General features: G+C 48.0%; 1 protein-coding gene and 1 long non-coding RNA gene across 15 annotated transcripts in view; one reads left to right on the forward strand and one right to left on the reverse strand.

Moving 5' to 3' along the window:
• Window positions 1-13,926, reverse strand: part of TTC7B (tetratricopeptide repeat domain 7B) — a 254,266-nt gene that overhangs the window by 59,581 nt on the left and 180,759 nt on the right. For 10 of the 11 annotated variants that reach the window (XM_042944076.1, XM_042944078.1, XM_042944081.1 and 7 more), the window contains 2 exons: window positions 11,814-11,930; window positions 4,831-4,928 (listed from right to left, as the gene is read on the reverse strand). In XM_042944076.1, the coding sequence (XP_042800010.1) occupies window positions 4,831-4,928; window positions 11,814-11,930 (215 nt within the window). Of the gene's footprint in view, window positions 1-237; window positions 403-4,830; window positions 4,929-11,813; window positions 11,931-13,926 lie in introns of all 11 variants that reach the window. The other variant, XM_042944086.1, reaches the window with a different exon arrangement.
• LOC122223051 lies at window positions 5,604-12,174 on the forward strand. 4 transcript variants are annotated; one of them, XR_006204022.1, is made up of 7 exons: window positions 5,604-5,709; window positions 9,479-9,707; window positions 9,906-9,998; window positions 10,165-10,271; window positions 10,377-10,566; window positions 11,440-11,542; window positions 11,868-12,174. It is a non-coding gene; the product is annotated as an uncharacterized LOC122223051 (long non-coding RNA). The 4 variants fall into 4 exon arrangements; XR_006204021.1 differs by having other exon boundaries at window positions 9,482-9,707; XR_006204023.1 differs by having other exon boundaries at window positions 9,657-9,707.

The raw sequence follows: 13,926 nt of genomic DNA on the forward strand, positions 1-13,926 counted from the left end.
ATTCTGCTCAAAACAGGTTTCCTTTCCTTTTCAAAGAGGAGGTTGGAACTTGGGCACCAATGTCTCTTTCTGCCCCAAACAGCTCTTGGATTTTTTAAATTAGCAAGATTTTCCCCTCAGATAAATTTGATGGGAGTTTCCTATTCAGCTTATCAGTTAGGAAGATTATCAGAAAATGAAACACCAGGCAAATGAAGCAGGTCTAACAAGAAAGGAAAAACCATAAAGCATGTTTACACAGAGAGGGCTCCTGGCGGGGACCTGGGTCATTGAATGAATGAGCTGCAGGGGGCCACACAAAGGTGTCAGGTTTGGGAGGAGAATGAAGATGAGGAGATACAAACAGGTGGAGAGGAGATTCGGTTCTTGAAAGAGAAGAGGAGGAGGAGGAGGAATCTGACACTAAAAAAGTGAAAGAGAAAAAAAAAAGGATAAAGGCAAAAAAAGCTTTAGAAACACAAAGGAAAAAATAAACTAGCTTTTCATATACTCACATAAGCTGCAAAGAAAATGAGGTCATGTAATAGACAATCATTCCTGTACTGGACAATAGCATACAAGTGCTTTTCGAAGAAAACAAATTTGTTGTTTTTTTTCCCCACTGGTTATTTAATTGTTCTGCAACAACACCACAGAATAAAAATAACTCAGATTTACCTGGGCACAGACTCAGCAGCATGATCCAATGACCATCTCTAACCTACAATATCCAGAACATTCTAGAGGAAACCGCTTTTCATTTGGAAAGGTGCAGTAGACCTTGGTTATTCCTGGACTTGTTTTTTAGGAGAAGCCCTTATATAAAGTTTACCTGAAAGGTTAGGTTTTCCTAGGTAGAGATACTGAGGTATGATGATATGTCTTAGTCCCAGCATCATGACAACAGAGTGCTAAGCTTTCTAAGTTGGTCTGTGGTTCGGTGCACAGGCTGGGGCACTTTGAAAAGGAAGCTGTTATTGTCGCCTTCAGGTCTCACAGCTGGAGACATACACAAGTAAGAGGGAGACCACCTTTCCCAGACACAATGGACCAAACTTTCAAGTTAAAAGAATGACTTTGCTTTGGACAGGTGTCCAGTGATATCTACCAATGATTAAAGATAAATCTCCTTACTCCACATCCTGTTTTGAAGGCAAAGGAAGAAAAAAAAATTTTTTTTTCATCCTCTATTTAAGGAACTACCAACTTATTCCTAAGAAAAGACAATGATTCATAGCTTCAACGTTAAGACTGTCACTCTATTTGATTCCTCTTTTTCCATGGCTGGGACCTATCAGAGGTGGGGGAAGGGGGACCAGAGGTGACACTGAAAGGGAAAACATGTTGTTTAGGGGGGTTTTTCAATTTGTCACATCCATTTAATGAACCCAATGCCCACTTTCTTAGCCACAGTGGACTTGGCCAATCCAAAGCTTCCAGACAAGAGTTCCCCTGATGTTATTCCATAGATGTTCATGTGGACAATTTCGGAGGTAAAAAACCATACCTAGTTAATTAACCACTTCCAATATCAATAATGCTGAGCCTGCACCTTATAATGACCCAGACGTATAATAATAGCATTGGACTTACATTTTTTAAGAGTTCTTATCTATTTGACGTGTACACTGAAATTTTAGGACACAAAATATGATGTCTGAGATGTGCCTTAAAATACTCTATAAGATCTAAGTGTGGGACAGGAGAGGTGGATGCAAAAGGAATACTAATTGCTGAAAGCTGGTGGTAGGTACGTGGGGATTCATTATATTAGTATCTCTATTTTGGGTATGTTTGAAGATCTTCCACAATAGAAAAAAAATTTTTTAAAAGGAGATACGTTTTTGTTCTGCAACACCCAAACAAGTAACCCAAGAGGGCCTATCTGCACGCTGGCTGACTGAGAACGGACGGGGTCATGGCGGTGGAAGTTCGCCATGGCTCTGGCCGCATCGTTGCCGATGCCAACGCTGTGGCTTTGCTAGTGTCACATGCCTGTGCCCTTTAAATGAGGAAGTTGGGGAAAGAAGAGAAGAGCAGGTGTTGCATGGACCAATGCTGTTAGCAAGATGTCACCTGCAGGGCTGGGTTCTCTCAGACACTTTGTTTTGATTCAGGAGCATTTCTACCTCGGGTAAGTTCCTTTTCTCTTTTTCTCTAAGCCCAGTTGCTTTCCGAAATGAGCAGAGCTGCAGTGGATACTCAAAATTAGCCAGCCTCCTCCCTCACGTGCACTGAAGACTGTGGCAAAGGGAAGGAGGAAGATGGCCGAGATCCCCGCCGGACGGGTTAAGTCCAGAGTGCGAAGTGTGTGTGCCATGGAATGCTACGTTGTTGTAAAGAATGTGGACATTCTGTACGGATGGATACAGAGGGGTCTTTAGGACATGCCGTGAAGTGAACTGAGCCAGGGACTGAACAGCACATATACACCGTATTCCGCTATTTGTCGTGTGGGGGGACATGGAAATGATATCTCTGAATATTTGAATGCAAACACACTGGAAGGGCAAACCAAAAAGTCAATAAAAATGGTTGCCTTTACGGAAAAACAAGACGGGGGTGTGGGGACGGGAGTAAAAACTTCTCTAGGGCACCTTCCGAATCAAAACCTAAAATCTGTGTGTTGTTCACAAGTTAGGCCATCCACACAGGTGTATGAATGAGAATGGGTTGGCCCTCTGATTGCTCCCCCACCCCCCAAGCTGAACTACAGAAAACTGGGCTCTAGTAACCAAGATGGAGGCACACTTCCCATTTTTAGGCGAGCCTCCCTAAATTTCGTCTCTTTGCTTTCAACTGTCATTTCAGAACGTACTACCCTCATTTACAACCAGGGGGCAACTGGCAAGGCCTCCTGAGGTGGCCTTCCATTCTTCTGATTCCCTGGCCTCCTGGGTAAGTAATTGGTGCTGTGTAAAACAAGAGTGTGGGGCTCTGGGGGCAGGGCTGGGGAATGAAGTCTTGTAGGGATTCCTGCAAGAATCATCTTGCAGGGATACTACAACAACAACAGTAAAATGGTCAGTGGCCAGGCCTGGGAGGCTGTGCTTCTCTCCTGCTGGGGGCGGGGCACCTGTGCAAGCAATCCAGACTCTAACCCCCTGGGACCCCCGGAGTGAGTGACAGAGCAGATGCAGGAGCCCCTGCCTGTGCCACAGACACACCCCTCCTGGACGCTATGGCACCTGAGAAGGCTCAAACCTGAAGAGGGAGATTCTTGAGGTCTCTAGGGAGAATGCCCCACGGGGCAAAGGGGAGACCAAATAACAGCAGGGTCTCTCTTATTTTCTGCCACTCTCTGTATTTAATGCGATGTGGCATTCGAGCCTTGGGACTTCAGGGGAAATTAAGGTCCAGGCCAGCTGGAAGGAGAGGGGGTCTGCATTCAGTAGGACTGTCCTCCCAGGGTGGTGAGGAGGGGTGACGGGGGAGGAAGCCCTGGGCAGCCGCAGCAGCTGTTCTGAATCAGCCAAATTGCTGCAGGTGCGGCCGTGAGCTTCCCCTCCTCCCACCGTGTCCCAGCCTCACCTTGCAGCGGCCAGTCTGGACAGCCTTTCCAGCAACGAGGGCTTACACAGTGTCTCTAGGAGCACTTCTGTGCTACTCAAAGCCAGAGGCCCCCCTTCCAAGGACTGCTGGTCAAGGGGAGGGAGGCGGTCAGGCCACTGCAGGGTCGGGGAGGGGGAGTTTCTCTGTGGCTTGGTCGTCTGCATTTTGAGCACAGGCTGCCAGTGTTAAACCGCATTGATTTGCAATTCATGCTGCATCCAATACCCAACACTCCTTTGACCTAGGAACCCTGGGGCCCTGGGGGCAGACTTCTGAAGACTGCAAATTTGGTAAAAGGGAGCCTAGCACAGGAATGCTGTTTGCAGGCAGCTGTTAGCATGGGCATGGGCCTGGGCGGGTAGCACATCTGGCTCCGAGAGGTGGTATTTCTTCCATCCTGCCAGGGGCCGGATCTTCCAGGAGATGGCTGTGCACACCTCAGGGCTGCTCCCTGGCTTTCTCTGGAAAGGCTTGGTCAGGAGAAGGACTGGGAGGCTCCTTCCATGAAGCCAGCCCATAAAAGAGCAGGCATACCCAGACGGGGATTAAAGCCTTACACAGACTGCCTCTGCGGGGCAGGGGGAGAGGAAGCAGAGCCGGCTTTCCAATGATGCTGTGAAATGGTCTCTGAGGCTCAAAGCAGAGGGAATTTCTTTACATCCTCCAAACTGCCCCTGGATGGTTGGTGTAACTGTTAGCATTACTTGTTTGGAGGTTTGGAAATGACAGAGGCATATTTGTTCGTCCTTACCCGGCAGATGTGGAAGCACAAATGACGAGGTGTACCTATTTGCTCAGAGGCAGTGAGTGCAGCAGGCCTTCACGTGGGGACAGGGGCATCAGAAGCTCGGAACCCACCTGCGTCCCTAAAGGGCCTTTTGGCCCAGGGTGGGGGTGGGGAGGATGTTCCTATGTGCAACTGATTAAAAATCAAAACCGATTTCAACAAGTTCTGAAACCTAAAGAGAGAGAGAGAGAGAGAGGCAGACAGAAAAGCAGAGGGGAAGCTTCACGGGGATGGGAACGATCTAATTTTAGTTTTGAATTTTGGGCTCTGAGAACAAGGGGAAAAATAGAAAAGATTTCAAAGAGCTCTGCCGGGCAGGCACTATCGCAACCCCCACCGTGAACACACACTTGAAGAGACGCTGGAGAAAATGCGCCTCGATTGAGTTTAACCTAGTTGCGTGAGGAGCGTTTCCAAGCCCAGTCCCTGGCAGTCTCCACCCCACGCCACTCGGGGCCAGGCCCCACGTTCTCGTGGACACCGTTTCGTCCCCTCTGGTCTGTTATTCTCACCTGTCTCGGGATCGCTGAAGTCTGGCAAAGTAATTGTGTTAAGCTGTCGTCTGTCAGCAATGGTTCTATCTAAGAGGCTGCTCCCACGTCCAGAATCACTGCAAAACACAGCTGCAGAGGTCAGTCATTTGAAGGGGGGCAGGGGAAAGACACAGACTTAACCACCACTGACCCTGAAGTGCAGTAACACCCCTTTTGTGCGTTTTCGATGCTCTTTAACACTCTCTCCGTTGACGACCAGGCATCCCGCTTGCGGCAAGGCCTGGGCTGGGATTACTTTCCATGTTCACTGTCACAAACACACGTAAACCACACCCACAGACCCTTGCTAATTTTCGCCCTTTTTGTGTCATTATAAGATACAAGAAAGAAACCTTGAAGGCAGGTTCTCGAACCACCTTAGAATGGGGAACCCACTGGATTGGCATTCTGTGTTGAATGTCTTGCACCTCATCAAGCCCGTAAACACACACCGTCCTCGAACTGCTTTACTAATCAACGGTCTACACCTAAGCCCTCACTGCCCAGGGAAGTCACCTGCCTGGGGCATTTCTAGAAGACTCTGAACCCTAGGCCCCTCTCCAGACCAAATCCATCAGCATTTCTGGGGCAGTCAACATTTTTCCAAGCTCCCCAGATGGCTCTGATGTGTAGCTAGATCTGAGAACCCCTGGCCCCTGCTTTTCCTTTCCAAGGGCAACCACAGCCATGGCCTGGTTTGTGTCCCTACTTAACAGAGGAGGGAAAGGGGCTGTGAGGTCACACAGGCCAGCTGCACCACCCCTCCCTCCCCACCTTGCTCCCACAGAACGGGCTTGGCACCATTGGTTGGCAAGTCGCTTGGGAGACCACATCAGGCCCGGGTGGAATGAAACACAGGTAGGGGACCGGAGCTCATACAGACTCTTGTTTTCTTTCGTTCTAAGAAGCTTGTAAGCAAAAACAGTTACATTCTTCCTTTTTTCCTCTATCATGAGATTCCATCAAAGAAGCTCCAAAAAGCAGCCCATCTATCTCTTGAGGTTTGAGTCTATCTATAATGCTTTTCTTTGCATCTATTTTGTTTTGTCAATCTGGGGGCTCTAGGAGTGGTATTTTGTTGTTGTTGTTAAGAAGTTCAAATTCTATAATAAAGGGACACGATTTCCTTCCTCCGTGCAGCTGTTGCTAAAAGTGATACAAACAAGATTTGGTATGAAACTTAATATGGTTCTCAGGCTGCAATTTCCACGTCCAGTGATGTAGTTAGAGAAATCCACAGGAAACAGATGGAAACTTGCCTCAGTACAGACTATTTGTCAGCCTATACTTATTACATCATTGGATATGCGTTTTTTGGAAACCGCTCTATTCATTATTTCCGCAATTGAGAAATAATAAATGTCTCTGAGCAGAAGACAGCACAAAAGTACATGCAAATGTGCATTAATCACATTACCGACTGAACAGTTCCAACATTGGTCTGTTCATGTATATATTTTTAATATAAATATGACAAAGATATTACAAAGAGTTGTCTGAATATTGCAATGGCTCCTCACTTAGGAGCTTTCCAGAAGATGTTATCTCAACATATAGTGATTTTTTTTTTTTTCAATCTCCTGGGGGATTCCAGGCCACACAAAAAGGTGTTGGCATTGCAAAGGAAGGATTCGCCTGGCATTTTGGTGGACCCAATCTGAGGAAATGGATCAGAAGTGTTTCTTTTGGCCCTAACCCTCCGGGCTTCCCATCTTACCAAGTTTCAGAGCCCAAGGTTGGCTGTCACATGTGCTGCTGGGTCCTGGAAGCCAGCCAGGGGGTGGGGGTGGGGGGGGTCGTCTGGCTTCTTACCTTCTATCTGTCCCTAACAAGTAGGTCACTTGGGGTCTACTTTCCCTGTCAGATGAAGATAAGGGTTGTCTTCCTACATACAGCTTTGCAAGGCTGAACTGAGGTCATGTGGTCACAGTGTTCAGAAGATTTGTAACTTTTGGGTATACTCCGTGCATCGTTATCAATATACATACCCATACATGCAGCTGAGGTTAATATGGCTGGCTAATTTCTGAGGACCACTTATTCCTTGCGTTCTGGTGCAACGATAAGGGTGGGAAAGCTGATTTAAGGGCCTCCTGCTCTCAATGTTAGAAACTGCAACCAAAACCCAAATTGTGACTTGTGAGCCATACCCACTGGTAATGACACAGGATCGACTTCCCCTCCACCAGCCCATAGTTACAACCCATAGTGCATGTTCCATAGTTCCTTTTGAAAACAGTATATAAGCAACAATTCACTCTTCAAAATGGAGATGGTTTTGTTTCCACCCTGAATGCTGGGACTGAGAATTTGGCTGGTTGCTTTAAGCAATGGTTAGTTCTACATTTAGAGGGTACGGAGTCTTAACCCATCAAGATTTGCCTTTGCGATGACATCTGGAATGTGGAGGAAGGGGCAAAGGGAGGCCCTGGCCAACCCTTGAGTTTTTTTGACTTTCTCTGGCCAGTGTCTCTTACAAAAGACTTCCTCTCTCCCTCTGGGGCCTGCTTGGGCCCCTCCCATGGACCACCCTCTGCCACCTTACTACCCAGTTAGTAGAGCCCGGTGCTTTAGGCTGCCAGGAGCACCTCTCAAGGAGGCAAGCAGGAAGGGAAGCAAAACCATTCCTGGTCAGTGGTGCTAGGAGACAGTTTAGGGAGAGGACAGTGGCAGGAGCCCCAGACCCATGGTACATAAGCTACAGATCTCCATGTAGGCAGATGCACAGGTGTGGGTAACTTCTGTTCCCCGCTCAGACTGAACATTTAGAGTGCACTGTAGTGACGGTTAAAGTTATACCAGAGATTGGAAGCTTCTCTTGGAAATCCTCTCTACCTTCCGTGGTACGCAGAGGTGGCCAGACGCAAGAGGCAAGCTGGCAGCAGGCTAGGAGTCAGAGCCCGGGAGTTCTTGTTGCCACCCAGCCTCTCGCCAGCTTCTGAACTAGCACGTGGCACACATAAGTGCCGGGTGTAAGAGAGGGGCCTGGGACAGGACACCAGAGAGGGGCAGGTGGGAGAGGAGATGCCTGGTGTCCTCCAGGCCTCTTACAACTGGGTAATAGGAATCAAGGTAAGCTCCCAATATCCCTGACCCTCAATTCTCATCAGTAAAATGGGTATGAGAGAACATGACATTTGCCCGTTTCATGGGGCTGCTCTGAAGATGAAATGAGAGCCCGCTTTGTAAACAGAAAAGCTTCACCAAAATGCTGGTGACAATTAGCAGGGAAGGGGGTTCCAATTCCCAAATGAAGTTAGAGTAAAGAAAATGTCTTTTCTTTTAGATAAAAACGTTAAGTGCTGTTTGTTATTAACGACTAGGACTGAGGAAGAAAACATTTTCTTCCAATTACATGGCTATATGATGGAGATGGTCCCAGTGGTAGTGGCAAGAGGGAGAAAGAAGGGGTTAACAATAAAAAAATAAAAACAGGGGCACCTGGGTGGCTCGGTCTGTTAAGCGTCCAGCTCTTGATTTCGGCTCAGGCCATGATCTCATGGTTCGTGAGATCGAGTCCTGCATCGGTCTCTGTGCTGACAGCACATGGCCTGCTTGGGATTCTCTGTCTCCCTCTCTCTCTCTGCCTTCCCCCGCCCCGCCCATACGTACCCTCTCTCATGCAAGCACCCTCTCTCTGCCCCTCCCCAGCTCGTGCTCTGTCTCTCTCAAAACAAAGTAAACATTGAACAAAATTTTTTTTAAATAAAATAAAAATAAAGGAAAAGAAGTTGGTTGCTGACGCAGGTTGATGGAGGAAGCTTTGGTGTTAGACCGGGGCTTGAATCATAGCTCTACTGCTTGTCTGATTGGGAAAATGGAGGCAAATTATTCAGACTTGTTTATTTTCTATAAAGCGGAGAGAACAGTAGTGATTCTGCAGGGCTAACGTGCGGACTGAAGGCAAGGCACAAGTGGATGGCCCAGCACAGCCATGGCCCAGGGAAGGGTCATTCAGTTCGAGGAGGCTGCTGGGGCCTTCTGGGGGGTGGGGTGCTCTGCTCACAAGCCACACTGTTCCCAATGGCAGAGTCAAAATGTGCAAGAACCAAAGGGGCTTGCTACTTTACTGGGAGAGAGGAGACGAAACAGGAAACGGGTTTCTCTCCTAAATGCACATAAAACCACACACCCAGCGAATAAACCCAGGCTCCTGAGATGACACACACCTTGCCACATGTACACTGGAGAGAACGCCTCCCCCCTGTGCTGCTCACAGCAAGAGATGCATTCTCAGACTGCGGGTGGAGCGCTCTTTGCAAGCTGTCTGAGGCTCAGTTCAGCCACTAGCTCGGTGTGATTTTCCTTCGAGCAAAAATAAAGACGAGCGAGTTGCAGAGAATACGAAAGCCACGTTGAGTCTCCGTGTGGCCCACTACTGCTCATACCATCCTCTGTGCCTCACCGCCTCCCGGGCTCTGGAGGCCTGTGTCAGCCCCGGGATGGAGCTGGGAGGGGGTGGGGGACAGCGGGAAACCCTGGCAGGTTGAGCACACTCAGAAATAAGGGCGCCTTGAGTCAGGAAGTCAGTGTGGACCTTCTCTTGGTACAAAGCAGCCACTTCCCAAGATGCTTTCTGCTGTTTTCATTTTCGTTTTTTTTTTTTTTTTTTTTTTTTTTTTTAAAGCAGGGATGCTTCTCGTGCATTGGTTCATGCAATTCTACCCTCTTCTGAAACCCTGTGTGACCTGATCATAGACTCAAGGCTCTTGGACCCAGAGCTGCCCTTATCTGGAGAACTAGGAAGTATGTGATCCCTCGTCAAGACACAGCCCTCTCCTCTTTATGCTTTATTCTATTGCCAGGGTCACGTCTTGCCTGACCACACTGGGGAGGATGTCTAAATTTGCACAATGGTAAGGCCTACAGGAGAAACATTTATTTATATCCCAAAGAAAATAAATAAAGTTAAAAAAACAATCAGGAAGCTCCTTAATAAGGGGCTGCTCGATTGCCACCCGTCCCCCCTCCCTCAAGGCTCTCTGAGTAGCAGGAGGGAGAGCTCCACCAACTGATGGGTCCTCCTCCACCCCCACCCCCCACACCCCACCCAGACTCTGCGTCTGGAGCCAGGGTCCCTCCCTGCTCCGGCCCCGAAAGATCCTTCAGGAAACGGAGGAAGTATGGACACACAGCCCAGGCATTTGGTTAAGTATTTTTAAAAAGCTTTCCAATTCTGCTATTTTTTTCTCCTCACATTCAATATTCTTGGTTGCTAAGTGGGAGGAAATGTGGGGAGGTGGGAGAGGTGTGGAGAACGGAGGGAAAATTGGCAATGTGAAGGCTGATGGGTGTATTTTCTCATTTCTAAAGGGGGTACAGGCAAAGGAATGCTCCAGCACGGAAGCAACCAGCTTGGGGAGCGTCTCCTGTTAGCTGGGCTTGTGGCAAAGACTCTACCCCAAATCCTGCTGCTTCTGGTAAGCCAGGAGCGGGGGGCTTTTCGGGAACATAAGATGGGCATTTTCTATTTCTGCTGACAGACTCAGAAAAGGAGAATTAATTAAAATGATCTTTATTTTCAGAACATATCCACAAAAGGGAAGAGGCCAGTTTCACGATTATCTTTTCACCGAGAGGAAGATGGGGCATGAGCAGTCATGTGCCACCGGCTATGTGAAGGGGACTCCTGTCTAATTGTTGCGACTCCAGCGATGCAAGGGTCGCCTGGCCGCCCGCTGGGCGTGGAACTGGACGGCAGGCTGGCTGTTCAGGGTGAGCTTCCTCCCGTCCAGCTGGACTGCCCCCAGGCCTGTGGTCACAAGTCTGTCGAATGTCAGGTCACAAACATCCATCCCCTAAGAGGGCCCTGATTTTGAATATAGTTTTTTAACTGCGGAAACTTTTGTAAAACAAAATCCCACACGGAACCCCACCTGTACTCTGTGCCCTCCTTAGCGCCCATCCCACCAGCGCTCTAGGCCAGTGGCCTATTGCCTCCTGGGAGACTGTGCTGGGCTAGTGACACATTTATGACACATTTACAATGTGAGTTGAACATATTTAGGCTCCTGACTTTTAAGAGCCTAGTGTGGGCTGTCTGTACATCTTGCTATGAGCTTGAAAAATGTTCCGAGTGTGTCTGAGCAGTTGTCTGAGTTCACTTGAATTATTAGGTCCCTTTTCATTAAATGACATCCTTCATAAGGCAGGACACACACTGGGAAAAACTGTTCAAGACTTGAAAAAGGGCACAACAGGTTACTGGGTGTCTTACAGCGGTGAGCTGGGGGTTGACTAGTGAACCTTCCACAGGTTATCTGCCTCTGCGGGCAGATGAGATACGACTGATTTCTACCCTGCAAAAAAGATGACCCCCAACCATATATTTCATTGTTCTATAGGATCCTGTCTTTGCATGTCCTTGCAAGTTCATTTTAGCATATCTATCTTTTGCAAATTCATTTTAGTGTTATCTATTTTTTGAATTCTTCTCTGAACCAGTCTTAACATCTTACTGGTTCCCTTGTTAATGAGGTAAATAAAATCTCGATAGGTCCTTGTTTTGTATTTGAGCCATGATTTGAACTGTTTGAAAATCATGCTTTATCCTGCCAATAGTGATACAGTGATTTCTACTCTCTTTAGAAGGACGCGGCCTATTGTCTACGGAGGCCTTTTAGATATTACCATAGGAGCCCCATCTGGAGTATACAGTTGACGAGTCTATCCACAAATTACCCGAAAGATGGTAAGACTTGTCAAAGAAGTTAACTGAATGGCTGGTTGAGAGGAATCAGATAGAGGTCGCCCATGAACCGGGCCCTAGAGGGGCATCGCGGCAGCAGCCGCAAAAGAAACCCACGGTGTGGGGGCCTCATCGGCCACTGGAAGAAAATCCCCTTAAGAATGGAGTGTGTGCGGCTCCATTGCTACCATCCACTAAATGCCCGTCGGCGGCAGCACTGTGGGGCGGGGACCCATGCAAACACCACACAAAGCAGGCGCTGCTGGCCTCTTACCTGGGGTTGGTTAGGTTGTAGCAGGATTTCCATATCTGCAACATGTGCTTACAGGTGAGGAGCGCCTCGTCCGGGCCCCGGCACAGTGACTCCACCTTCACTTTGGAAAACAGTAGTCTACAGCAGGGAGACAAAGGGAGAAAACAACACGGCTCAAGCCAGTGTCACCACCAGAAACCAAACACCGTGGCCTGGCCTAGACCCGGATGCTATGGTGCTCATCCTAGAAAGGGGTGTCCAAAGGCTTGGTCCAGGGGAAGCCGTGGTGCAGACCAAGGATTCCAGAACTCCCAGCTCAATATATGGCTTTGTATACTGAAGGCAAATGCAGGCATACCAAACAGGACCATCTGTGATCAGGTTAAAAGCATCAGAGTGGTTGGGGCACCTGGGTGGCTCAGTCGGTTGAGCATCCGACTTCGGCTTATGTCACGATCTTGCGGTTCACAAATTTGAGCCCCGCGTCAGGCTCTGTGCTGACAGCTCAGAGCCTGGAGACTGCTAAGGATTCTGGGTCTCCCTCTCTCTCTCTCTGCCCCCTCCCCCACTCATACTCTCTCTGTTTCTCTCTCCAAACTAAATAAACATTAAAAAAATTTTTAAAAAAAGCATCAAGGTGGCTAATTTTATTGAGAACACAAGGATTTTCTTAAGGCGACTTTTTAAAAAAGTTTATTTATTTATTTTGAGAGAGGGAAGGAGAGGCAGCAAGAAAGGGAGAGAGAGAATCCCAGGCAGGCTCCTCACTGACAGCACAGAGCCTGATGAGGAATTCAACCACAAACTGTGGGATCATGACCCGAGCTGAAATCAAGAGTCAGATGCTTAACCGACTGAGCCACCCAGGTGTCTCAAGAGCGATTTTCAAACCAAGCTGTTTATTAAGAGCTTTTTAAAACAAAACCAATTCATTTGCAAAGCTTCAAAAATTCATTAAAAGGGAATCTTGATTTATTTACAAAATTACACAAGAGGTGTGACTCAGTTGATACAAGCGTCTACAAATAACCTTCCACAATGATCCTCATCATGTGATGGTGAATAAATCTCGTAAGCTTCGCAGAGCCTGAACTGCAGGCACATAAAGAAGGGGGCATCTGGCTCATGCCCTGTCCTCGGATCTTCTCAGTCCTGCTATTTATGGGTTAGGATTTCACCAACTCACTTCGTAATCACCAACTATTTCTTCCCTATTTTTGTTACCACCAATGGCTTCACCCTCTGTCCAGACCTTGTGAGAGCTAAGCTTCGATCCTTCTCTCTCGGCCCCTCGGCTATCCCATTCCTAAATTCTACTTATGCCTTTCTGAAGACATTGGCTCCCCTGGGCCCAGAGCCCATCAGTACTATCCTTGCGAAGGCCCCAACATGAGCCCAGATACCGCCCTGGTGGTCTTCCGGTCCCCTGAGTTGCCCGGCTCTAAGAAACTGTAGATCTCTAAAAATCATTTTCATTCCCAGCTCAAGAAACTACAATGATTCCTTATTGTTTGTAATAATAAGTCAAAATTCCTTACTGAGTCCTCGAGAGTACCCTGCCCACCGGCCACTCCTGTGTCACCCCCCACCCCATTCTGGGCCACACATCCCTCTGGACCCCTTTACTCCTACCAAAGGCCAGGTTTCTGTCCTAACTCTATGAATATATTTGCCATGTCCTCAGTTTTCATCTGTATGGATGAATCTACTACTCTCCCCCATTCTTCCTGAATTCTAAACCCGGCTAAAACCCCACCTCAACAAACAAGACCACGTTTACGTCTCTGTCTTTTCTACTCTGTGTCACATCAGCTGCTGCTGGTTGTTAATGAAAATACAAAGAAGAGAGGGAGGTGCTCCTGTTTATTAAGGGTCTCCTCTGTGCCAGGCCCCGTGGTTGGCACTTCACAGACAATATCAAGGGCATCTTTGTAACAGCTCTTCCGGGCCCGGTGGTGTTTCTCTCCCTACAAGAAAAGAGCAGCGCCCCTCACTTCCGGAGTGCCTAGGATTGTGCTCAGAGGCCAGCGGGCCTTAAATCTGCATTTGCTCATTGACTGCTTTCTGTACAAATCACGGATTGTGAAATATGTGTCCAGTGATTTAAGGTAGATATGTAAGAGAATTCTTCCAC

This window comes from Panthera leo, chromosome B3 (genome assembly GCF_018350215.1).
Source record: "Panthera leo isolate Ple1 chromosome B3, P.leo_Ple1_pat1.1, whole genome shotgun sequence".
Taxonomy (NCBI): domain Eukaryota; kingdom Metazoa; phylum Chordata; class Mammalia; order Carnivora; family Felidae; genus Panthera; species Panthera leo.